This window comes from Bufo bufo, chromosome 2 (genome assembly GCF_905171765.1).
Source record: "Bufo bufo chromosome 2, aBufBuf1.1, whole genome shotgun sequence".
In the NCBI taxonomy this organism is placed as follows: Eukaryota; Metazoa; Chordata; class Amphibia; order Anura; family Bufonidae; genus Bufo; species Bufo bufo.
The window spans coordinates 392,932,309-392,960,255 of record NC_053390.1 but is presented as its reverse complement, the minus strand read 5'-3'; the positions used below and the strand labels follow the sequence as shown (position 1 = coordinate 392,960,255).

Sequence of the window (27,947 nt, the reverse complement as noted above, 5' to 3'; positions counted from 1 at the left end):
TGTACCTGCTCAGGCCTTACCATCCTTAGAACGGCATTGGGCCCCACCAAATATGGCTGTAAATTCTGGCGGCTACTGGGACCTGAGGTAGTTGGTACACTAGGACGTGTGGCTGTGGCAGAACGGCCACGTCCTCTCCCAGCACCAGAGGGTCCACTAACACCACCACGACCATGTCCGCGTCCCTTACTAGATGTTTTCCTCATTGTTACCGTTCACCACAATAAGAAAAATATTATTCGGGCCAATGTATTGAATTAAAATTCAGGCCTTTTTTTACGGACACCTAACACTAAGTCTATCTGGCTATCTATTTAGGTACCGTATTACACTAATACAGGCACACCAGTAATGACAGATTTAGCTGAATATAAATTTGAGGCCTATTATTTAGGCGCTGGGTGACAGGTATACGTTTACGGACAGAATTAGATTTGGATCTGCACTGTAGCGTGTGTGTGAAGTTCTTGAGAATTACCCTATCAGCACCTTGAATCTACTGTAATATACCCTTTTAGGGATAGATTTAAAGTAGGCCTGATACAGCAGAAACCACTAATTTTGAGAATTGCAAATTTGGGAATTGTTTTTCAACCCAGAACAAAAACTGTGCTTTGACGGTCACTAAAAATAACTTGACCAGCTAAAACAGTACAGATTTGGATGAATATAAATGTGAGGCCTATTTTTTAGGCGCTGGGTGACAGGTATACGTTTAATCACAGAATTAGACTTGGATCTGCACTGTAGCGTGTGTGTGAAGTTCTTGAGAATTACCCTATCAGCACCTTGAATCTAATATACCCTTTTAGGGATAGATTTAAAGTAGGCCTGATACAGCAGAAACCACTAATTTTGAGAATTGCAAATTTGGGAATTGTTTTTCAACACAGAACAAAAACTGTGCTTTGACGGTCACTAAAAATAACTTGACCAGCCAAAATAGTACAGATTTGGATGAATATACAGGGAGTGCAGAATTATTAGGCAAATGAGTATTTTGACCACATCATCCTCTTTATGCATGTTGTCTTACTCTAAGCTGTATAGGCTCGAAAGCCTACTACCAATTAAGCATATTAGGTGATGTGCATCTCTGTAATGAGAAGGGGTGTGGTCTAATGACATCAACACCCTATATTAGGTGTGCATAATTATTAGGCAACTTCCTTTCCTTTGGCAAAATGGGTCAAAAGAAGGACTTGACAGACTCAGAAAAGTCAAAAATAGTGAGATATCTTGCAGAGGGATGCAGCACTCTTAAAATTGCAAAGCTTCTGAAGCGTGATCATCGAACAATCAAGCGTTTCATTCAAAATAGTCAACAGGGTCGCAAGAAGCGTGTGGAAAAACCAAGGCGCAAAATAACTGCCCATGAACTGAGAAAAGTCAAGCGTGCAGCTGCCAAGATGCCACTTGCCACCAGTTTGGCCATATTTCAGAGCTGCAACATCACTGGAGTGCCCAAAAGCACAAGGTGTGCAATACTCAGAGACATGGCCAAGGTAAGAAAGGCTGAAAGACGACCACCACTGAACAAGACACACAAGCTGAAACGTCAAGACTGGGCCAAGAAATATCTCAAGACTGATTTTTCTAAGGTTTTATGGACTGATGAAATGAGAGTGAGTCTTGATGGGCCAGATGGATGGGCCCGTGGCTGGATTGGTAAAGGGCAGAGAGCTCCAGTCCGACTCAGACGCCAGCAAGGTGGAGGTGGAGTACTGGTTTGGGCTGGTATCATCAAAGATGAGCTTGTGGGGCCTTTTCGGGTTGAGGATGGAGTCAAGCTCAACTCCCAGTCCAACTGCCAGTTTCTGGAAGACACCTTCTTCAAGCAGTGGTACAGGAAGAAGTCTGCATCCTTCAAGAAAAACATGATTTTCATGCAGGACAATGCTCCATCACACGCGTCCAAGTACTCCACAGCGTGGCTGGCAAGAAAGGGTATAAAAGAAGAAAATCTAATGACATGGCCTCCTTGTTCACCTGATCTGAACCCCATTGAGAACCTGTGGTCCATCATCAAATGTGAGATTTACAAGGAGGGAAAACAGTACACCTCTCTGAACAGTGTCTGGGAGGCTGTGGTTGCTGCTGCACGCAATGTTGATGGTGAACAGATCAAAACACTGACAGAATCCATGGATGGCAGGCTTTTGAGTGTCCTTGCAAAGAAAGGTGGCTATATTGGTCACTGATTTGTTTTTGAATGTCAGAAATGTATATTTGTGAATGTTGAGATGTTATATTGGTTTCACTGGTAAAAATAAATAATTGAAATGGGTATATATTTGTTTTTTGTTAAGTTGCCTAATAATTATGCACTGTAATAGTCACCTGCACAGACAGATATCCCCCTAAAATAGCTAAAACTAAAAACAAACTAAAAACTACTTCCAAAAATATTCAGCTTTGATATTAATGAGTTTTTTGGGTTCATTGAGAACATGGTTGTTGTTCAATAATAAAATTAATCCTCAAAAATACAACTTGCCTAATAATTCTGCACTCCCTGTAAATGTGAGGCCTATTTTTTAGGCGCTGGGTGACAGGCTCAACTTGCCCCTGATGTAGTATATGGCCAAAAAATAACCACACTATTGATGGTTAAATGCACTTTGTGACAGGCTCAACTTGCCCCTGATGTAGTATATTGCCAAAAAATAACCACACTATTGATGGTTAAATGCACTTGATGAACGCTTGACCCTGATGTAGGATATAGCAAAAAATAACCACACTATTGATGGTTAAATGCATTTGGGTGACAAGGTCAGCTTGCCCCTGATGTAGTATATGGCCAAAAAATAACCACACTATTGATGGTTAAATGCACTTGATGAAAGCTTGACCCTGATGTAGGATATAGCAAAAAATAACCACACTATTGATGGTTAAATGTACTTGGTGGCAGCTTGTGCTGGCGCACAAGCAAGCCACAAAATGGCCGCCGATCACCCCAGAAAAAAGTGACTGAAAAACGCTCTGGGCACCCTAAAAACACTGAGCAATTGAATAGCAGCAGTTCAATGATCCACAGCTGTAGATCGATCACTGAATGAAGTCTTTTGGAGGAGTTAATCACTGCCTAATCTCGCCCTAACGTCGCAGCTGCAACCTCTCCCTACACTTGTATCAGCAGAGTGACGTGCAGCGCTACGTGACCCAAGCTTATATAGAGGCTGGGTCACATGCTGCACTGGCCAATCACAGCCATGCCAATAGTAGGCAAGGCTGTGATGGCCTCTTGGGGCAAGTAGTATGATGCTTGTTGATTGGCTGCTTTGCAGCCTTTCAAAAAGCGCCAAGAAAGCGCCGAACACCGAACCCGGACTTTTACGAAAATGTAAAACTATACAGTTCGGGTTCGCTCATCCCTAATCTCGACCACTGAGGATAGATCCCTCCAACCCGATCTAAAAAAAAAAATAATATCGTCCGCGTATAGACAGATCTTATCGTCCGTCCCTCTACCTCCAGAACCTTCAATAGTCTTTGCATCCCTAATTTTACAAGCTAGGGGTTCCAGAAAGAGGGCGAATAATAATGGTGACAGAGGGCACTCCTGCCTGGTACCACGGTGTAAATAAATTGTCTTGGAGCGACGATAAAGCATATGTCCCCATTTAATTAAATTAGCCCCTAGTTTCATCCTCTCCATGACCCGCCACAGAAAGGGCCACTCCACCCTATCAAATTTTCTCCGCATCCAATGACAGGATGGAGCGGTCCTCTCCCTCACCATATTGAATGTTGGTAAATACTCTACGAATATTGGATCTAGCTTGTCTCCCAGCAATGAAGCCTGTCTGGTCAGGATGGACCAATTTAGTTATCACCTCCATACCGTCCTTATCTTTTTTTAGAATAAGGGAGATCAGGCTTCCATAAACGACGAGGGGAGGTTGCCTGAATCCCAGGAGGCGTTAAGTACCTGTAGCAGGACAGGGAGGATTTCGTCCCCAAAGCATCTGTAAGTTTCGAAGGGCAGTCCATCTCTGCCAGAGCAGAGTTTCCCTTAATACTCTTTAACGCCTCCTGTAATTCAATGAGAGAAATCGGGTTATTTAATTCATTCCTATCCAATTTGAAAAGTTCTGGACATATAATACCATCTGGGTATGGACCTATTCTATCCTCCTCATCCAATTCTGATTGGTATACGGCTGCAAAGTGTCTAGAAAATTCAAGTTTGATCCTATCTTGATTATAAGTTATATTCCCATTTCTTAATCTAATACATCTAATTTTGGTGTGCCCTCATTGATTTGCTATCATGGAAGAAAATAATCTTCCAGGCTTCCCAGATTCGCAAAATACTTTTTGACCGGATAAAAAGCTCTTGTGTTGAGCTTTCTGACTTAGGTAATTTTTTTGTTTTTCCCGGGCATCCAGTAACCTTTTTTGCTTATCCACATCACTATCTATATTGAGTTCCATCTCTAATCTCTTTACTTCTCCCTCCAAGGCTTCCTCCATTTTGCAAAAGGACGCTTTATGTTCCTTAATTTTTTTCTAGTATAGCCCACGTAAGAAGGCCTTAAAAGCGTCCATACATAATGGATGTGGGTGGAGCTGATATTCCGCTCCCAGAAGTCTAGAATTTCTCTCCCCAAGATTTCCTGTTCACCTATTACTTGAATCCAGTGAGGATTAAGTCTAAACGTCCTGAAAAAATACCTAGGACAAAGCGATTCAATTGCAAGTAACACTGGTGAATGATCGGAGATCCCGTGGGTTTCATAGGTCATCCTTTTAATCATATCTAGAAATTCTGTACTAGCTAAGGCTAAGTCTATGTGGGACATGGATTTGTATGATTTACTATAGCAGGAGTAGGCAATTTTGTCACCGTATAGGAAACGCCAGATGTCAACAAGGGACATTTCCTGACAGATCCTAGACAGGAGAGTAGTAGTTCCATTTATTAACCCACTTTAGGGAGAGGAAGACAGTCTGTCCCTTTCCCTGTTTAAAACGCAATTAAAGTCTCCCATAACCAAGACAGGACATCTATCTCTATGACCCATGTACGCGTGATAAAAAAGGAGGGGGGATATACACAACGACCATATAAAAATATAAATCTACCTTCCTGGTCTATAAGCTGGTCCACAGGTTCATACTCAACATTTCTATGAATATAGACACTGACTTCTCGTGAAAAGGACGAATAGCAAGAATGATATTCATACTGAGCCCAGTTTTTCTTATATAGGGCATTTTTTTCTGGAGTGTAATGTGTTTCTAACAGCCCTACTATAGCGGGGAGATGTATTGCCACTAAGTCATAAATTACTCTTTTCTTTATCTTATCAGCCATTCCCCGAACATTCCATGTAATTACCCTATGAGCCTTATAGAGTAGGCGTTGGAGAAGCCTGGTTTATCCTGGAGTTTCTAGCCGTCTGGTTGAGTCCACCGACGAAGACACACCCGCCCCTACCCACTCCCCTGCTTGGCTTATACTGAAAGGCAAACCTCATGAGCCTCTTACATAACACCAAGCCCACCCCCCGTCCCCCATCCCCACCACCCGCGCCTGACCACCGATTTGGGGTAGATAATATGACTCAGGTGCCTCCTTCCTCTCCTATACCCCTGGAATCCAACCATCCCAACACCTCCGTTGGATCGGAGAAAAACCATACAGAATCTTTATATACCATCCGCAATTTTGCTGGGTACAGCATGGCATATTTTATATTGGCTCGAGCTAGCCTTTTTTTAATATCCCTATACTCTTTACATTTATCTTGAGTGGCTTTAGAGAAGTCTGGGTAAATTTCAATCCTATTACCGTTATATAATAATTCTCCTAGTTCTCTCTTACGTCTCATTATTAGGTCTCTGTCTTTTGAACAGAGCATTTTGGCCGAGAAGGCCCATGGAGGGGCACCAGCTTGATTTCTAGTTTTGCCTGAATCCTATGGGCACGTAACACTGTAAAAAGCGGAGAGAGATGTTCTGAGCCTAGTGAGTCTATTATCCATTTCTGAATAAATCCCCCCAGGATCTTTTTCTTCTACCCCTTCAGGGAATCCTAAGAAATGAATATTTCCTCTTCTAGATCTGTCTTCAAGAGTTTCTCCCTTAGCTTTTTATGCTCCGTATCCATATCTGCTACCTTGTTTATCAGATTACTCAATTCTGTTTTAGTTTCCATAATATCGGATTCCGTACTTTTAACACGGGACCGTATTTTAGAGATGTCGTCCTTTATTAGGGATATATCTGACTGTAGGGCAGCGACAGTGACAGTTAATGAGCCAATCGCTTGATTAGTGGATTTTATAGCCTCCAATATACTTTCTAGTTTGTTATCTATTATTTCCATATGACTGTTGGTGCCTTAACTACCACCCAACCCCCCATTATCCGGGTCCTCTCTATCTTCCATCCACGCTAAGGCCTTCTGGGACCCCTTGATCTTGGGGCGAGGGGATTTAAGATATTTTTCTAGTTTTGTTTAAGGGCTTTCCACTCCTTTCCCTTTCGGTGACGCTGTCCCTCCCACCTGATTTTCTGTTGTATGATTTAGTTGGCATGGTGATAAATTCTACCATTTTCTGGAAGCAAGTTTTAACTGCTAGTGTAGTAATCTGGGTCAGGAGTCAGGTTATTAAATAACAGGATAATGGCTAATATATTACAAATTTGTACAACTATAGTTAATTAGAATCACAAGAATTTTGTGGTCAGGTAGTATATAGTTAATCAAACGGAAATGAGTGGGCACTCTTATATCTGGACACACATAGACTCAATATAGCATCACTAAATTATTTATTATGTAGATGCATGTATCAAAGGTAACTGGAGATATAGAAATATAAAATATATAATATGAATAGATATCCGTACAGATATCTTCAAATATAATAAAACAAATATCTCAAAGAGACGAGGTCATATGTAGGATTAGCAGTACTGCGAATATTCAAAAGAAATATAATAAAATATGCATATCAGTTTAAAACTTATAAAGTATCTGCTGGGATACAGGTTTTAAAATCCAAGTAGAGTTCATTCCAATCTCAGGCAGAAGTAAGTGAATGAATCATCCTATATTGCAATACACAGATTTGAAAATGTGTCTGAAAAAATATCAAATTCAAAACTTTGAACTGTAGGTAAAGAAATCCAAGTCTGTGTGAAGTCTATATAATAATGTGAAAAAATAATATGCAAAAAGATGGTGGACGTGCAACAAAAATGTGATATTTTTTGAGACACATTTTCAAATCTGTGTATTGCAATATAGGATGATTCAGTCACTTACTTCTGCCTGAGATTGGAATGAACTCTACTTGGATTTTAAAACCTGTATCCCAGCAGCTACTTTATAAGTTTTAAACTGATATGCATATTTTATCATATTTCTTTTGAATATTCGCAGTACTGCTAATCCTACATATGACCTGGTCTCTTTGAGATATTTGTTTTATTATATTTGAAGATATCTGTACGGATATCTATTCATATTATATATTTTATATTTCTATATCTCCAGTTACCTTTGATACATGCATCTACATAATAAATTAATTTAGTGATGCTATATTGAGTCTATGTGTGTCCAGATATAAGAGTGCACACATTTCCGTTTGATTATATTCTTGGTGAACAGAGTGCGACATCAGTTTGGAGCACCCTGCCATCCCGAACCAGAGGGAGAGCTGCCCTTATATCTCTCTTTTTCTAGTATATAGTTAATGTTCAATAAATCATATCCTTTCAGTCACAAAATTCAACCATCATAGAACACTTTTCCTCTGAAAGAGAGGAGATACAAAGGAAGACAACATCAACCAAGCATATTGTCACACATAAACCAGCGGTAATGCAAGGCTGTTTTCTCTCAAATACTTTAGTCCGGCGATAACTCACTGTCTGCACAAAAAGTATCACAAACTAAAGAAGATGGAGGGTTAAAGTTCCAACAAGGCCCCTGCCAGAACGATACAGGGACATACACACCGGCCGTCACATCCACTTAGATTATTCAGTGCTGGGTGGGGGAGCCGTGATCATAGCTGCTCAAGTTCAAGAGAAATCAGGTTGTTTAGCGGCGGGTTCGTGTCTATAGTGTTGTAATAGGTGTAAAGAATATAATTTCCTCTCAGTCACAGAACTCCACCAACACAGGCCACCTTTCCTCACACAAGGACACAGTATGGATCAACGTTAGCCATGTTCCCCAAAACGCTTGGATCCACAGTTATCCTGAACAACTCCCACTCAGCCACTCAACTTTGAAGGTGGCTCACAATCTGCAGGACACTACAAGGCTCCTCAGACCACGCATGAAAAAGGAGAAAACCGGGAATAAGTCACTGATAGCGGGCCAACTTCACTTTAAAAATTTTTTAAAAAAAGGGATCACAAGGACTAGGAGTGGTGGAGAGTTTCGCCTGCAACCAGGCCCTTGCCAGAACAGCACAGGGTCACTCGCTCACTCAGCTCGACTCATCCACCTCTACTCCACAACCCGTCCACAGCAACTAGTGTGCCCATTAACAGGGCAGGACCGTGTAGCAAGACGTACAGGCATTAGAATAGGCTCATACAATAGTACAATCACGCAGTCAGGTCAGGATTTATACTCATCCATCTGCAGGGCTTCACTGTGAGTCCGCTTCATCCAAAATCATCATAGGTGGCTGCTCCGGATCTCAGGGCCCGTACCCGCACATAGCGGTCAGCAATCAACCGAATAGTCAGGGGGATATGCGGATAGGACATACAGCATACAGCCCCAGCTTCAAACCGGGGGTGTGTCACTGGTTTCTCCACAATGCCCGCGGTAGTCTCCTGTGTCCTGCTTTGGCTTAGCAATCTTCCGCTGTCCCCAGCTTCAGGTGGGCGGTATTGTGAAGAGGGGGAGGCTAAACAACAGCACTAGCCCCACACAGTTTCATACTCGGGCAGGCGGTGCGGCTGCGAGACACGCCGACAGTACTCAAGCACCGGCGGGTAGGCGGGGGCAGGCGCGCAGCACGTCCTACGTCATGCCGCTACGTCCTCCTCCATAGCCTAATATGACTTTAATTTAATTGAAATTTGGAGTAATGTAAAGGACAATGAACCAGGATACACATGGAGTAACTCTTTAGTTCAATCAAGACTGGATTATTTCTTCATTTCAAAAGTCCTGAAGCTTGTGACGATGTCCATGGAGGGTAATATCTTCTCTGATCATAAGTTGCTTCTAGCGCAAATTCAAGTAACTGAAAGTGGAAAAGGCAAAGGCGTTTGGAGGCTAAATGTGGATCTATTGAATGATGAAGTTATAAAGAAAGTATTTCTTCAATACTACAAGAAATGGACTTGTAAAGAAAAGTTCACATCAATATTGCTATGGTGGGAATGAGTAAAAGCCAAAACGAAAGAATTTTTTCCTCAAAATTGGAATTAAAAAAGCAAAAGAGAAAAAACAGTGGTACTTACCTGAAGCTGAGGAATGGAGGCATCGATGTCTTAGACCTGATAGAGAAATTAAAAAGTTAATTTACCAAAAAGGCAAAGAAATAATATTTAATACCAAAGTGAAGCAGCTTGAAGCTGCTAAAAAATGTACAATATTCTTAAAAAAAAAAATAACTGGGCAAAAAACTGTAATATCAAATATCGGAGGTGAAACAAAGAAAGAAGAAATGCTTAAAAAAGTCAAACAATTCTATCAAAAGCAGTTTAATAAAAAACAAATAGATAAAGCCTTTGTCGAAGATGCCTTAAAGGGGTATTCCCATCTTGTTCATCATGTTTGATTCAATTATATACCCCCCAGTGAGCCTTTCACTAAATATAATGTCTTTTTAAAATCCTATAGTTTTCTTCTAACATTGAAAAATCCCATTCTATTGTTTATATTCGCTGCCCATGGATACGGCCACCGATCGCCGGCCGCATCCATTGGCCGCGCTTGTGCAGAGCTTACCCTGGTGATCCAGTGGCCGGCCTCTCTTACATTCAGGGAGCGCGCACGTCGGGCGGCCGCGCATGTGCTGATCAATTTTCCTTCGTGCCGCGGCTCCAACACAGCACAAAGGAAGATAGTTTAGCGCATGTGTGGCTGCCCGAACACTTCGTAGGAGGAAGAGATGAGTCCGGACAGCGTCGTAGAGCCAGCGGAGGACCGGGACACTACTTCAGAAGGGGTGAGTATTTTTACATGCACCGCCAATTCCACCAACGATTGGGGGCTGATGGAGGCACTTTGGGGGGCTGATGGAGGCACATGGGGGGCTGTTTGAGGCTGATGGGGGCTGTTTGAGGCATATGGGGGCTGATGGAGGAATATGGGGGCTGTTAAAGGCATATGGGGGCTGTTTGAGGCATATAGGGGCAGTTGGAGGCATAGGGGGGCTAATGGAGGCATAGGGGGGCTTATGGGGGCTGTTGGAGGCATAGGGGGGCTTATGGAGGCATAGGGGGCTTATGGAGGCATATGGGGGGCTAATGGAGGAATATGGGGTCTGTTTGAGGCATATGGGGGGCTGTTTGAGGCATATGGGGGGCTGATTGAGGCATATGGGGGTCTGATAGAGGCATATGGTGGGCTGATGGAAGCATATGGGGGGCTGTTTGAGGCATATGGGTGGCTGTTTGAGGCATATGGGGGCTGATGGATGTAGCAGAGCTGAATATGCTGCTGTTCAGCCATAGTTCTAGTGGGGAAGGGAATAGACAGATGTAGCAGAGCTGTATATGTGGCGGGTCAGCATAAATGCTGGTGGAAGAGAGAATGTCACGGATGAAGTTAGCAGATAGCTGGAACATATAAATAAACGAGCGACTGGCTTGATCCCAAACTAAGGAGCTTATAGGTGAGCCCTATAAAACCCTAAGAGCTCTCCCTGACTACTATGCACATGCAAGGGTCTGTATGGTAGATGATTGCATGCCCGCGTACCTAATACAGGGTCACCTAGAATCAAGGCAGAAAGGAAACACAATAAAGTAAATGACTTATCTGAACAAACAGCAGACGCAGCCTCCAGCAGTGAACCCTCATCCAGGAAATAGTATAACCGCAAAGTGAGGCAGTATGGGAGGGATTATAAAGGAATACGATTAGTCGAAATAAGTGACACCTGGCAGAAGGAAATGAGATGAGAAAGTGAAACCAAAACAAAGAACATCATACAAGAGGTAGAGAAGAACGTCTGCCAGATCTTCTCACAGAACTGGCGGTGACAGTACCACTCCCTCTACGGGTGGACTCCGGACACTCAGAGCCCACCTTCTCAGGATGAGACCTACGGAAAGCCCTGATGAGACGAGTGGCCTTAATGTCCGCCACTGGGACCCACATCCTCTCCTCAGGACCATAACCCTCCCAATGAACGAGGTATTGAAGAGAACCGCGGATAATGCGAGAATCCACAATCCTAGAGACCTGAAATTCAAGATTACCATCAACAATAATCGGAGGAGGAGGCAAAGAGGAGGGTACAGTGGGTTGGACATAAGGTTTTAATAGGGACTTGCGAAAAACATTATGGATCTTCCAAGTCTGAGGAAGATCAAGACGGAAGGCAAAGGGATTGATGACGGACAAGATCTTGTAAGGCCCAATAAACTTAGGACCCAACTTCCAGGAGGGAACCTTCAGTTTGATATTCTTTGTAGACAACCTCACCAGATCATCAACATTCAGGTCCGGACCAGGCACACGTCTCTTATTCACCAAATAAATGACAAAGGCGAGGAAAATCTCTCCTCATCAGGTAAACCAGAATACCCCTCTCCAGAGAATGTCCCAAACTGCGGATGAAACCCATATGCACCAAAAAATGGTGACTTATCAGAGGACTCCTGGCGACGGTTATTTAAAGCAAACTCAGCAAGGGACAAAAAAGAATACCAATCCTCCTGATTCTCCGCCACAAAACAGCGCAGATATGTCTCCAGATTCTGACTGACGCGTTCGGTCTGACCATTCGACTGTGGGTGAAAAGCAGAAGAGAATGACAACCGAACCCCCAAGCGAGAACAGAAGGCCTTCCAGAATCTGGAAACAAATTGCGTGCCCCTATCAGAATCGATGTCTGAAGGAATGCCATGCAATTTAACAATATGATCAACAAACGCTTGCGCCAACGTCTTAGCATTGGGTAACCCAGGAAAGGGAATGAAATGTGCCATTTTGCTAAAACGGTCCACTACCACCAGAATCACAGTCTTCCCCGAGGAATGAGGCAGGTCCGTAATGAAGTCCATGGACAGATGCATCCAAGGACGGGAAGGAATGGGTAACGGGAGGAGAGAACCCGATGGCCGTGTATGAGGGACCTTGGCACGAGCGCAGGTCTCGCAGGCTGCCACAAAACCCTCAACCGTCTTACGAAGAGCCAGCCACCAGAATCTCTGAGCAATGAGATCCACTGTGGCTCTACTCTTCGGGTGCCCAGCAAGGACAGTATCGTGGTGCTCCTTAAAAACCTTGTGTTGTAAAGCGAGAGGCACAAACAACCTCCCAGGAGGACAAAGATCAGGAGCCTCTGCCTGGGCTGCCTGAACCTCTGCCTCTAAATCAGGATAAAGAGCAGAGACGACCACCCCTTCAGCCAAAATGGGACCCGGGTCTTCAAAGTTCCCCCCTCCTGGAAAACAACGTGACAGGGCATCCGCCTTCACATTTTTAACCCCAGGGCGGAACGTGACAACAAAATTAAACCTAGAAAAGAATAAAGACCATCTGGCCTGTCTCGGGTTCAGACGCTTGGCCAATTCCAAGTAGGCCAGATTCTTATGGTCTGTAAACACGGTAATAGGGTGTCTGGCTCCCTCTAACCAATGGCGCCATTCCTCAAAAGCTAATTTGATGGCCAACAACTCCCTATCTCCCACATCGTAATTTCTCTCTGCAGAGGAGAGTTTCCTTGAGAAAAAGGCACACGGTCGCCATTTGGCATGAGAGGGACCCTGAGATAGGACCGCACCCACCTCAGAAGCATCCACCTCAACAATAAAAGGTAGAGAGACATGAGGTTGTACCAAAATGGGAGCGGAAGCAAAACTCTCTTTAATACTAGAAAAGGCTTTAAGCGCATCTACCGACCACGAGGAAAAATCCACCCCCTTTTTAGTCATATCAGTGAGTGGCTTAACAACAGAGGAATAATTCAAAATGAACTTTCTGTAATAATTGGCAAAACCCAAAAACCGCATCAGCGCCTTCTGATTCTCAGGAAGCTCCCAATCAAGCAGAGCGCGGACCTTTTCAGGGTCCATCCGAAAACCAGAAGCGGAGAGAAGAAAACCAAGAAATTGAATCTCCGGAACCGCAAACACACATTTTTCCAGTTTAGCGTATAATTTATTCTCCCGCAGAATCAGCAAGACCTGACATAGGTGGTCCCGATGAGTCTTGAAATCAGGAGAAAAAAAATCAAAATGTCATCTAGATACACCAGTACAAATTTCCCCATTAAATGATAATAAATGCTGTTCACAAAATGTTGGAAGACGGCCGGAGCATTCATCAAACCAAAGGGCATAACCAAATTCTCGAAATGACCCTCAGGGGTTTTGAAGGCCGTCTTCCATTCGTCCCCTTCCCTGACCCTGACTAGGTTGTATGCCCCTCTTAAATCCAACTTAGAAAAAACTTTAGCCCCAACAATCTGGTTAAACAGGTCCGGGATCAGAGGAAGCGGATATGGGTCACGAATCGTGATACGGTTCAGCTCCCTGAAATCCAGACAAGGTCTTAAAGAAGCATCTTTTTTCTTAACAAAAAAAAAAAACAGCGGCAACAGGTGACTTCGAGGGTCGGATGTGTCCCTTTCTCAGGCTCTCAGAGATATAAGTACGCATAGTGACTCTTTCATTTTGGGAGAGATTGTATAGTCGTGATTTTGGCAGCTTTGCGCCTGGGATGAGATTAATAGGGCAGTTGTACTCTTGGTGAGGGGGCAACTCCTGGACACCACTCTCGGAAAACACATCCAAAAATTCTGAGAGAAAAGATGGCGCAGTCTTGGTAGAAACCTCTGAAAGCGACGCCGTGAGGCAATTCTCTCTGCAAAACTCACTCCAACCATTTATTTGCCTTGCTTGCCAATCAATGGTGGAGTTATGTTTAGTGAGCCAGGGTAGCCCCAACACTAGAGGAGTAGGTAATCCGCTTAAGACGAAACATGACATATCCTTAACATGAGTATCACCCACAGTCAAACGGATATTGTGAACTATGCCCTTTAGCGATCTTTGAGAAAGTGGAGCGGAATCGATAGCAAAAACAGGTATATCCTTTTCCAAAGTGCATACCTGGAAACCATGCGTTGTTGCAAATTGATTATCAATGAGATTGACAGCTGCTCCACTATCTACAAAAATCTCACAAACAATGTTCTTGCTGTCTAGCGCCACCCTGGCAGGTGGCGCTAGACAGTCTTGGTAGAAACCTCTGAAAGCGACGCCGTGAGGCAATTCTCTCTGCAAAACTCACTCCAACCATTTATTTGCCTTGCTTGCCAATCAATGGTGGAGTTATGTTTAGTGAGCCAGGGTAGCCCCAACACTAGAGGAGTAGGTAATCCGCTTAAGACGAAACATGACATATCCTTAACATGAGTATCACCCACAGTCAAACGGATATTGTGAACTATGCCCTTTAGCGATCTTTGAGAAAGTGGAGCGGAATCGATAGCAAAAACAGGTATATCCTTTTCCAAAGTGCATACCTGGAAACCATGCGTTGTTGCAAATTGATTATCAATGAGATTGACAGCTGCTCCACTATCTACAAAAATCTCACAAACAATGTTCTTGCTGTCTAGCGCCACCCTGGCAGGTAGGAGAAAACAGGAACTACAAGCAAACGGCAAACCTTCAATTTCCGCATCAACCTTGCCAATAGTAGCAAATGGAAAGTTTTTAGAGTTTTTTTTTTGTTTTGTTTTGTTTTTATTACCCTCAGAAAACACCATGAATCTCTTAGAGGGGCAAACATTAGGCAAATGATTTATACCCGCACAACAGAAACAAACCCTCCTCTGAGAGCTGAATCCTCTATTATCAGAGGCAAGCAAACCCAGCTGCATGGCCTCCTCCTCAGAGGGGATTGAGACAGACTGAGACCCCTGCGCACTGAATGAGACAGCCCCACTGTCCTTGGGCTGAATATGACAGGAAAGAGTAGTCTCCTCTCTCTCTCTCTCTAAGACGCCTGTCAATACGAACAGCTAGAGACATGGCTGACTCTAATGACTCTGGTCTCTCATGAAAAGCGAATGCATCTTTCAATCTTTCCGAAAGACCATGGCAAAATTGACTTCGGAGTGCAGCATCATTCCAACCAGTACCAGCTGCCCATCTCCGAAATTCAGAACAATATATCTCTGCGGACGGTTTACCCTGGCATAAAAGACGCAGTTTAGATTCAGCCAGAGCAATACGATCCGGGTCATCATATATCTGCCCCAGGGCTACAAAAAAATTAATCCACCGATTGGAAGGGCCGTGCCCCCACCAGCAGCGAAAAGGCCCAAGACTGAGCGTTATCCCTGAGCAGCGAGATGATGATCCCCACCCTCTGTTCCTCATCACCAGAGGAATGGGGAAGTAGGCGGAAATGGAGTTTGAAAGCCTCTCTAAAGCGAACAAAATTCTCACTACCCCCGGAGAACGTATCCGGGAGCGAGATCTTAGGCTCGGAACAAACTCCATGAACGCCAGCAGAACCGGTCACCTGAAAATGAGACACAGGTTTATGGAGATCTCTACCTCCAGCGAAAGACCTTGCATGCGGTCGATCAAGGCTGAAACCGGATCCATGCTTAAGACGGTTATGGCGGTTTATAATGTCACGGATGAAGTTAGCAGATAGCTGGAACATATAAATAAACGAGCGACTGGCTTGATCCCAAACTAAAGAGCTTATAGGTGAGCCCTATAAAACCCTAAGAGCTCTCCCTGACTGCTATGCACATGCAAGGGTCAGGGTCACCTAGAATCAAGCCAGCAAGGAAACACAATAAAGTAAATGACTTATCTGAACAAACAGCAGACGCAGCCTCCAGCAGTGAACACCTCATCAAGGAAGTAGTATAAACCGCAAAGTGAGGCAGTATGGGAGGGATTACAAAGGAAGACGATTAGTCAAAATAAGTGACACCTGGCAGAAGGAAAGGAGATGAGAAAGTGAAACCAAAACAAAGAACATCATACAAGAGGTAGAGAAGAACGTCTGCCAAATCTTCTCACAGAACTGGCGGTGACAGAGAAACTGATGTAGCAAAGCTGTATATGTGGCGGGTCAGCATCAATGCTGGTGGAAGAGAGAAACTGATGTAGCAGAGCTGAATACGCTGCTGTTCAGACACAGTTCTAATGGGGAAGGGAATAGACAGATGTAGCAGAGCTGTTTATTTGGCGGGTCAGCAGCAATGCTGGTGGAAGAGAGAAACAGATGTAGCAGAGCTGAATACGCTGCTGTTCAGACACAGTTCTAATGGGGAAGGGAATAGACAGATGTAGCAAAGCTGTATATTTGGCGGGTCAGCATCAATGCTGGTGGAAGAGAGAAACAGATTTAGCAGAGCTGAATATGCGGCTGTTCTGACACAGTGCTGGTTGAAGAGATAAACAGACAGATGTAGCAGAGCTGTATATGAAGCTTTTCAGACACAGTGCTAGTGGGGGAGTGGAATAAAGATGTAGCAGGGCTGTATAGGAAGCCATTCAGCCAAAGTGATGTTAGGGGACTGGAGAAGACACATGTAGCTGAGCTGTATATGCATCTATAAAGATACATAGTGTAAGGTTTATACACAACTGGAGTACAGCTGAAATGGAAACAAATCTGCATCAGTGCTGGTGGGTAGGGGTTGGTCAAGCTTTTGAGCTAATGTATAATATGGAATTATAGTTTTTGATGCACAGAATGGGTTTGTAAAAGATCAGACTGAGATTTTTTGTGTAAAACTGTGCAGAAGAGCCATGTATTACTGTACACTGAGCTCACTTCACATGGCTCTCTGATTCCCCCAGCAGGGGGAGGGGCCTCACAGACACTGCAGGCTGCCAGACTGATGAGTCATACTCTTCACATGATCTAGCACGCAAGGACTGAGTTCTCAGTGTGATGTCATAAGGAGGTGTGGCCAGCCTTCACTCAAACAGCCTAAGCACGCCCAGCCTTAGCAGCAGAAAACCAGGAAGTGAACAGCTAGCTGGCAGCAATTGAGGATGAAGTAGCAAGATGGGAATATCCCTTTAAACTCTTTACAAAACAAGCTGGAAAAAAGGAGCAAGAAATTGTCATGACTGTGACTGATCCAGACAGGTCTGGGAGGAGAAGGTCGCAGCGACTTGCTACTCGCGATAGCTTGTGAGTTTGCTCCGTGGTTCAGGGTATGTCAACTGGGTTTTGCCTTGTGAACCTTTTTGTCCTGACTGGGAGTTTGTAGGCATCCTTCTCAGGTGAGTCCTGTCTGCCACTCCCAGCTACTATATTAGTTTCACTTTCACTTGCAGTCATTGCCAGATATAGTCCTTACTTCCAGTTCTATTCTGACCTTTGAAGGAGATCGTTTGATGGTGTTGCTGTGGAGCTCTTGTCCGGCGTGGACTGTCGTGATTGGGATCGCCTTCTCTACTCGTGACTGGATAAGTCTATCTCTGATATAGTTTGTTTGTTGCTGTCTTTCCCTGCTGTTCTCCTAGACATGAGTGATGGTGACTAGTGCTCCCATCGGCCTTTCCCCACTCTAGGCTTTAGGGTGACTGAGGGTTTAGGCATCCTGCTCGCCGCACGGGTTCACACCCCGTCTAGGGTATCAGGGCAGACAGGTGCCAGCTTAGGGTTAGTCAGGGGTGGCCATACTATTCCTATCCGTAGATAAGGATCCCCCTTCCCCTCCGTCTGGTGCGACACGACTGCTGCTGGGGTAGCGGTCATGACAGAAATGCTCTGCAAGGACATCTCGCTAGAAGAATTGCATGCTGTCTTTAAAGATTTTGCCAGGGTCTAATGGAATTACAGTTCTGGAATGTATTGAAAGGAGATCTGATGGCTATCTTCAAGGAAGCTTTAAGTACAGAAGTGTTGCCAGAATCTTGGAGGAACGGTATCGTGACATTACTATACAAAAAATGCGAAAAATTGCAATTAGAAAATTGGAAACCAATCACACTCCTAAATACAGATTACAAAGGTATGGCTAAGTTGCTTGTGAACCAGATTTATAAAGTAATTGGAAAAGTAATACATAAAGACCAAGTGTGAGGAATATGGATTATTATTTGCCAGCCATGTTCCCACACCAGCCATCTGCTGTCAGATAGCAGAGGTAGTGAACTCCACAGGGGGCCTTGCTTTAAAGCCCAGCCAAATGGCAGAGAACTTCTAGCAGGCCACCTTTGTTTACATCTTACACCTTCATACAGCCAGCCAGAAACCCAGCTAATGGTACAGGAAAAACTTTTCTGCAGGGAATCTAAGCCATTCACCACTTCAATCAAATTATCAGACACATTGGAGCCGGCGATTCATAAGGAATTATGAATCTCCCGTCCATCACAGGCATAAACCAGATAGGTTTTTGTGTCCCTGTGGCCACGATGAACACGCCCGTGGTCATAGTTTGGTGGTGGGATGCCACACAGAAACCAAATAAACACAGAAACCAAATAATGGTACCATGCTTGGACTCTACCGGTAGCCGGAACCCAGGCGGATCCATTGGTCCCAGAACCACCTCTCTGTGACACTGTGGTCTGGAGCCATAAGCCCTAATCGGTTTTGTGGCTCATTTGCTGCCAGCCCCAGAAGAGGGGGAGTTGACAGATATGTTAAAGATAATACAACCGGATCCGTTCATAACGGATGCAGATGGTTGTATTATCAGTAACAGAAGCGTTTTTGCTAAACCCTGCCGGATCCAGCAAAAACGTTATTGTGAAAGTAGCCTTACCTAGGTATAAAATTAAGGGCTCATGCACACGACCGTTGTTTTGTGGTCCATTTTTACGGATCCGTTGTTCCGTATCTGAGGTTTTTTTTTCTCTGATTTAAGTCCCCTTCCATTTCGTTATTGCACAAAACATATCCATATGGTTTCCGTATTTGATCTGTTTTTTGCAGATCGGAAACAGTAACTTATTAATCACCAAACACATGAGCAATATGGGCTGGGCATAGCATTTTTACATTATGGATTCGAAAAATACGGATGAAATACGGATGACATATGGATGTGTTCCGTGTGCCTTCTGTATTTTTTGCGCACCCATTGACTTGAATGGGGCCTCGGACCGTGATTTGTGGACAATATTAGGACATGTACTACTTTTTTGCGGAATGGAAATACGGAAATGGAATGCACACGGAGTAGCTTCCGTTGTTTTTGCGGACCCCTTGAAGTGAATGGTTCCGCATGCGGTCCGCAAAAAGAACGGAAGCGGAAAGAAAATACATTTGTGTGCGTGAGCCCTAGGTTTGCACTGGCTGTCGCTTATAAAACTTAACTACTTACCTCTGCTACAATAATCTATAAATGAACTTGATTTGTGGACGGCTGCATTCATCCCATGGATAGGCTGCAAGAACTCAGTCAAGGACTTTACCCTACCCAAATTCATTCACTTATTTCAGATGTTACAGATTAATGTGCCTAAATAATTTTGACATCAAGTCTGCACAATTTTTTTCTTATTACATCTGGAACAATAAACGTCATATGCTTAGCTTTTCTAATCTGGCTCTTCCTAGATCTCTTAGAAGTATGGGGGCCCCAGACCCCTATTTATATTACTCAGTGGAACTTCTTTCAAGGCTTGTTGACTGGGTCTGGACACTTAAATACAAATTATTTCGCTTAAAGAACATATGGCCGCTATCCCATTGAAAATTACTGTCATGGACATTCTAGAAACGTCTACCCTAGAGCATGCTGTTGGGGTGGGGATGTAGAGGAGGGTCAGGCGCACCATGTGCTCGCCCTCTGTCTCCTCCTCTTCCACAGGTCCTAAGTTCTAAATCCCATGTGACCTTGTGTGGCGTCACAGGGCCACGTGACAATGAAAGCCTCGATCCCCAAACTCACCATACGACCATCATTAAGGATAGTTACAGTTTCTACATTATATTACTAAGCTTTCTTACCAAAGCTCATGGGATATAGCTATTACCCTGCGACTGCACTTAACTGTGACATCACAACGTCCTTGCGACGCATGGTGTTACTACCGGTAGTACAGTCCCCAAAAACACCAAATGACCTAATAAACCACACACAAATCTAAAAAAAAATACACTGTGCTTTTCACCCCCACAAACCCGTCTCAGCGTCACGTGTTCCCACCACCAAAAACCTAAACCTCCGGGAGATCATACACCTGGCTTTCAGAGCTGGTAAAGATTTTCCAGTGATGCCTCATTTCATTTCAAGTGTTAGTACTTCAGAAATGCTCAATTTGAATTCCAATAGCGAAAATCAGAAACCTAAAAGATGGGGACTGGTTGCAACTGGTTTTGTGGGAGGCACATTATTGACTTTATATGCTGTGGCTACCCCGTTTGTGTTACCTGCTTTGAGAAAAATTTGTCTTCCTTTTGTGCCTGCATCGGAAACTCAGGTGGAAAATGTCTTGAAAATGCTTCAGTTTAGAAGCGGAACTGTCGTTGACATTGGGAGCGGTGATGAACGTATTGTAATATCTGCTGCAAAGACAGGGTTCCAGGCTGTTGGCTATGAACTAAATCCTTGGCTTGTGTGGTATTCAAGATACAGAGCATTGAGAGAAGGTGTACATCAAAATGTTAAATTTCATATATCTGATTTATGGAAGGTCAGTTTTTCACAGTATACAAATATTGTCATCTTTGGAGTACCAGAGATGATGCCAAAACTGGAAGAAAAACTTATGGACTTATCTTTCACTGCAAGAGCTATTGCTTGCCGTTTTCCTTTTCCACGTTGGATCCCAGACCATATTTCAGGACAAGGCATAGACACTGTGTGGGTTTATGACATGAACAAATTGAACGAAATCAGTATTACCGGATTGCTGGGTGAATTCAAAAACTGAAGAGGAACTGGACAGTTAAACACACCATCAATTTAACAAAATTAATAGGAATGTGTCAGTGACCCATTGGTTAAAACAAGTTTTTATGTTAAACATATTTTTAAAGAAAATTACTGTCATGCCTTCAGCAGTTTGTTATTGTTAATTTATGCACAGTTAGTATGCTTTATAATGTATAATTCTCTGTTCATTGTTAGAGATGAAATCCTCTTGGCATTCTGGAAAATGCTGCTTGGAGTCGGGTTTCCACCCCATATACACTGCTCAAAAAAATAAAGGGAACACTTAAACAACACAATGTAACTCCAAGTCAATCACACTTCTGTGAAATCAAACTGTCCACTTAGGAAGCAACACTGAGTGACAATCAATCTCACATGCTGTTGTGCAAATGGGAGAGACAACTGGTGGAAATTATAGGCAATTAGCAAGACACCCCCAATAAAGGAGTGGTTCTGCATGTGGTAACCACAGACCACTTCTCAGTTCCTATGCTTCCTGGCTGATGTTTTGGTCACTTTTGAATGCTGGCGGTGCTTTCACTCTAGTGGTAGCATGAGACGGAGTCTACAACCCACACAAGTGGCTCAGGTAGTGCAGCTTATCCAGGATGGCACATCAATGCGAGCTGTGGCAAGAAGGTTTGCTGTGTCTGTCAGCGTAGTGTCCAGAGCATGGAGGCGCTACCAGGAGACAGGCCAGTACATCAGGAGACGTGGAGGAGGCCGTAGGAGGGCAACAACCCAGCAGCAGGATAGCTACCTCTGCCTTTGTGCAAGGAGAAACAGGAGGAGCACTGCCAGAGCCCTGCAAAATGACCTCCAGCAGGCCACAAATGTGCATGTGTCTGCTCAAACGGTCAGAAACAGACTCCATGAGGGTGATATGAGGGCCCGACGTCCACAGGTGGGGGTTGTGCTTACAGCCCAACACCGTGCAGGACGTTTGGCATTTGCCAGAGAACACCAAGATTGGCAAATTCGCCACTGGCGCCCTGTGCTCTTCACAGATGAAAGCAGGTTCACACTGAGCACATGTGACAGACGTGACAGAGTCTGGAGACACCGTGGAGAACGTTCTGCTGCCTGCAACATCCTCCAGCATGACCGGTTTGGCATTGGGTCAGTAATGGTGTGGGGTGGCATTTCTTTGGAGGGCCGCACAGCCCTCCATGTGCTCGCCAGAGGTAGCCTGACTGCCATTAGGTACCGAGATGAGATCCTCAGACCCCTTGTGAGACCATATGCTGGTGCGGTTGGCCCTGGGTTCCTCCTAATGCAAGACAATGCTAGACCTCATGTGGCTGGAGTATGTCAGCAGTTCCTGCAAGACGAAGGCATTGATGCTATGTACTGGCCTGCCCGTTCCCCAGACCTGAATCCAATTGAGCACATCTGGGACATCATGTCTCGCTCTATCCACCAATGTCACGTTGCACCACAGACTGTCCAGGACTTGGCAGATGCTTTAGTCCAGGTCTGGGAGGAGATCCCTTAGGAGACCGTCCGCCACCTCATCAGGGGCATGCACAGGCGTTGTAGGAAGGTCATACAGGCACATGGAGGCCACACACACTACTGAGCCTCATTTTGACTTGTTTTACAGACATTACATCAAAGTTGGATCAGCCTGTAGTGTATTTTTCCACTTTAATTTTGAGTGTGACTCCAAATCCAGACCTCTATGGGTTAAAAAATTTGATTTCCATTTTTTTATTTTTGTGTGATTTTGTTGTCAGCACATTCAACTATGTAAAGAACAAAATATTTCAGAAGAATATTTAATTAATTCAGATCTAGGATGTGTTATTTTTGTGTTCCCTTTATTTTTTTGAGCAGTGTATAATAAAGAGAATACTCCAGCACTGTGCGTCAAGGCTTGTTTATTTAAAATGCGGCGTCGTAACAACGTGACGTTTTGGCCAGAACGGCCTTTATCAAAGTATGTGACAAAAATTCAAAGAAACAACAATTACAATAGTGCGTAAAATCCAACACATGGTGAAAATTATAAGTCATGGTAGTGTTGGATGATAGAAAATTCAGATGCCATATAGAAAGCGTCATATACAGTAAAAACTGTAAAAAAAAAAACTGAAAAAAGCAGAAAAAAGCAGAGGAAAACAGAAAAAGTAAGTTAATTTACATAGCAGGGTGAGTATAACACTCATAGAGTCAAGGGAGACCTGTGGGGGTGAAGATCAGTATACTGTTGTTAAGGACAAATTCTAGGTATTTAGCATGATAAGTATATCTAACACAATAAAAATATATAAAACATATGGTCGGGGAAGACCTATAGAAGTGCAAATACTGTATGATACTATTGAGGGCATGACTTCAGGTGGTGTCGGGCTGACCATAGTAGGTAGGAGTGTCTGTCTATGGAGCAGGGCTGTTGCGGGTGTATATCTCAATGGAGTTCTGTCACGACCATGGTCATGGTCGTGACTCCGGGACCCGCACGCAGTTGCCTGCGGTTTTGGTTTTCTTGTCAACCACATGGTGAGGGCTGCTAGTTTCTTGCCTCACGTGTGGTTGCCGCTGGCAACATGTTTTTATTAGCAGTATAGCAGCCTGATCTGTTGCTAGGCAGCTTGCTGTGAAGTGCATGCGGTTGCACCTGGCAACCTGTCTTTATAGGTGTGCCTTTTGAACGAGTGGTGTGCACTTTCCTTGTTTGTTGTGCACGAGGTTTCTGTATGTGTGCACTTTCCCTTTAAATGGCTTCACCACCCTGTCTGGTCTTGGAAGGGTTAATTTCCCTTTCCAGTGTGTGTCTGTGTGGGTGTGGCCACTTGGGCTATTTAGCCTCTGCTGGAAGCCTGTAGCTGAGGGGTACTCCAGGCATGTTGCTGGAGCCATCCTCCTGGTATCCTTATACCATCTCTCCAGTGAGGGCCACCCTTGCGGTCATAAAAACATGTGGTGATGTTATGCTTTATGTTGGTGTTTATTCTTAGTGCAGCTATGGATCTGAGTTCCTGTGTGTTTATGTGTGTGTGCTGTGTCCTTTTATGTTTGGTGTGGACATCAGCTTGTGAGCACGGGATCCAGTCAGTGTGTCTGTGGCAGGTAGGTGTAGAAGTGCTTTCACTCACCTGCCATATCCGTAGGCTGTTTATGTTTCCCCTTTCTTGCAGCTTGGCCAGTGAGACTCCTGTTCGTCCGCATCTAGGAGGAACAGGTTGTCTTACCCAGCTCATAGTTCAGGGATCCCTTGAGGGTTAGTAGGGACACGAGGTTCCTGAGGATGAGCCTTCCTACCATCAGGGTTGGCTCATTCAGCTAGGAGTCAGGGTCAGATTTAGGGATGTGTTAGGAGGTGACCTGCTCCCTATTCTGTTGTCCTGGCCGAGCAGCTTCCATGCGTTTAACATCACACGGATTAGAGTTACCCCCACTCTGATCCGTGACAGTATGACCGCAAAAGGCTCCTTACCTGGTTACCTTCGAAAGAGGGTGCAGCATGCATCGCCATCTGCTTGGGGTGCATGCGCGTTCTCCGGAGGGAGAGCGTTAAGGGGCTCACCGTTAACGGCGCGGTTGGTGGCTTATTCCCCGCCACCTTGCCTTCCGTGTCCGTGTTGGTGATCCCTAGCCCCTCTCTATGTTCTTATCTCTGGTCGTCTGCTGGCAGCATTCCGTTGGTGTTCCGGCTGTTTGCTGGTTTGGAGTGGCTGTTGGCAGCGACTGGAGTGGGAACGTGTGTAGAGAGTGGACCCAGTGTCAGTGCGGTCTCTCTGGGCTGTTTATTTGCTGGTCTCTGGTTCCTGTGTGTTGCTCCAGAGTCTGGCAGTCGGATCCCTGGTTCCTGTGTGTTGCTCCAGGGGCTGGCAGCAGTCCCGGGGAGACTTGCATGTTTCTGGCACTGATTCTTCTATTTTTACCCTTCTCCCATCCCTTTTTGAGTTCCTCACTAGTTTCCTTTTTTTTTTGGTGGGGGGGCTTTGAGGGGTGGGAGTGTCACGACCATGGTCATGGTCGTGACTCCTGGACCCGCACGCAGTTGCCTGCGGTTTTGGTTTTCTTGTCAACCACATGGTGAGGGATGCTAGTTTCTTGCCTCACGTGTGGTTGCCGCTGGCAACATGTTTTTATTCGCAGTATAGCAGCCTGATCTGTTGCTAGGCAGCTTGCTGTGAAGTGCATGCGGTTGCATCTGGCAACCTGTCTTTATAGGTGTGCCTTTTGTACGAGTGGTGTGCACTTTCTTTGTTTGTTGTGCACGAGGTTTCTGTATGTGTGCACTTTCCCTTTAACCCCTTAAGGACTCAGCCCTATTTCACCTTAAGGACTTGGTGCTGAAAACTTTAAAACACTTTGACTTATCCAGGCCATTCTGAGATTGTTTTTTTGTCACATATTGTACTTCATGACACTGGTAAAATGAAGTCAAAAAAATTATTTTTTTGCATAAAAAAATACCTAATTTACCCAAAAATTTGAAAAATTAGCAAATTTCAAAGTTTCAGTTTCTCTACTTCTGTAATACATAGTAATACCCCCAAAAATTGTGATGACTTTACATTCCCCATATGTCTACTTCATGTTTGAATTATTTTGGGAATTATATTTTATTTTTTGGGGATGTTACAAGGCTTAGAAGTTTAGAAGCAAATCTTGAAATTTTTCAGAAATTTACAAAAACCCAATTTTTAGGGACCACTACAGGTCTGAAGTCACTTTGCGAGGCTTACATAATAGAAACCTCCGAAAAAAATGACCCCATTCTATAAACGACACCCCTCAAGGTATTCAAAACTGATTTTACAAACTTCGTTAACCCTTTAGGTGTTGCACAAGAGTTATTGGCAAATGGGGATGAAATTTGAGAATTTCATTTTTTTTGCCTAATTTTCCATTTTAACCCCTTTTTTCCACTAACAAAGCAAGGGTTAACAGCCAAACAAGACTGTATCTTTATTGCCCTGACTCTGCCGTTTACAGAAACACCTCATATGTGGCCGTAAACTACTGTACGGGCACACAGTAGTGCGTAGAGGGAAAGGTGCGCCGTATGGTTTTTGGAAGCCAGATTTTGCTGGACTGGTTTTTTGACACCATGTCCTATTTGAAGCCCCCCTGATGCACCCCTAGAGTAGAAACTCCATAAAAGTGACCCCATATAAGAAACTACACCCCTCAAGGTATTCAAAACAGATTTTACAAACTTTGTTAACCCTTTAGGTGTTGCACAAGATTTAATGGAAAATAGAGATACAATTTCCAAATTTCACTTTTTTGGCAGATTTTCCATTTTAATATTTTTTTTACGAGTTACAAAGCAAGGGTTAACAGCCAAACAAAATTCTTTATTTATGGCCCTGATTCTGTAGTTTACAGAAACACCCCATATGTGGTCGTAAACTGCTGTACGGGCACACGGCAGGGCGCAGAAGGAAAGGAATGCCATACGGTTTTTGGAAGGCAGATTTTGCTGGACTGTTTTTTTTTACACCATGTCCCATTTGAAGCCCCCCTGATGCACCCCTAGAGTAGAAACTCCAAAAAAGCGACCCCATTTTAGAAACTACGGGATAGGGTGGCAGTTTTGTTGGTACTAGTTTAGGGTACATATGATTTTTGGTTGCTCTATATTACACTTTTTTGTGCGGCAAGGTAACAAGAAATAGCTTTTTTGGCACGTTTTTGCTATTTACAACATTCATCTGACAGGTTAGATCATGTGGTAATTTTATAGAGCAGGTTGTCATGGACGCGGCAATACCTAATATGTATAAAAAAAAAAATTATTTATGTATGTTTTACACAATGATTTCATTTTTAAAACAAAAAAAATGTTTTAGTGTGTTTCAGTTTTTGAGCGATTATCTTAATTAGGGTCTCATTTTTTGCGGGATGAGATGACGGTTTGATTGGCACTATTTTGGGGTGCATATGACTTTTTGATCGCTTGCTATTACACTTTTTGTGATGTAAATAGCTTGTGACAAAAATAGCTTTTTTTTACACCGTTTTTATTTTTATTTTTTTACGGTGGTCACCTGAGGGGTTAGGTCATGTGATATTTTTATAGAGCTGGTCTATACGGACGCAGCGATACCTAATATGTATACTTTTTATTTATTTATTTAAGTTTTACATAATGATTTCATTTTTGAAACAAAAAAAATCATGTTTTAGTGTTTCCATAGTCTAAGAGCCATAGTTTTTTCAGTTTTTGGGCGATTATCTTAATTAGGGTCTCATTTTTTGCGGGATGAGATGACGGTTTGATTGGCACTATTTTGGGGTGCATATGACTTTTTGATCGCTTGCTATTACACTTTTTGTGATGTAAATAGCTTGTGACAAAAATTGCTTTTTTTTACACCGTTTTTATTTTTATTTTTTACGGTGGTCACCTGAGGGGTTAGGTCATGTGATATTTTTATAGAGCCGGTGGATACGGACGCGGCGATACCTAATATGTATACTTTTTTTTTATTTATTTAAGTTTTACATAATGATTTCATTTTTGAAACAAAAAAAATCATGTTTTAGTGTTTCCATAGTCTAAGAGCCATAGTTTTTTCAGTTTTTGGGCGATTATCTTGGGTAGGGTATGATTTTTGATGATGGTTTGATTGGTACTATTTTGATGGTTTGATTGGTACTATTTTGGCGTACATGCGACTTTTTTGATGACTTTTATTACCTTTTTTGGGAAGTAAGGTGGGCAAAATTTCAATTTCCTAATAGTTTTTATTTTTTTATTTTTATGGCGTTTACCGTGCGAGGAAAGTAACATGACCGTTTTATAGATCAGGTCTTACGTACGCGACGATACCAAACATGTGTAGGGAATTCTATTTTTTTCATTTTTAATCAGTGATAAATGTGTTTTTTGATTTTTACTTTTTTTTTTTCTTTTTTTTTACTTTTTTTTTTACCCAGACC

General features: G+C 43.5%; 1 protein-coding gene across 1 annotated transcript; it reads left to right on the top strand.

Moving 5' to 3' along the window:
- The first annotated feature begins 20,217 nt into the window (after window positions 1-20,217).
- Window positions 20,218-21,045, top strand: LOC120990892 (ATP synthase subunit C lysine N-methyltransferase-like). Its single transcript, XM_040419778.1, has one exon. The coding sequence runs from the start codon at window positions 20,386-20,388 to the stop codon at window positions 21,043-21,045; it is 660 nt and encodes a 219-aa protein (XP_040275712.1). The 5' UTR covers window positions 20,218-20,385.
- The last annotated feature ends 6,902 nt before the right edge of the window (window positions 21,046-27,947 follow it).

Excerpts from the sequence above, each read along its gene's own strand:
- LOC120990892 (XM_040419778.1), top strand. The coding sequence starts at position 20,386 with ATGCCTCATTTCATTTCAAGTGTTAGTACTTCAGAAATGCTCAATTTG.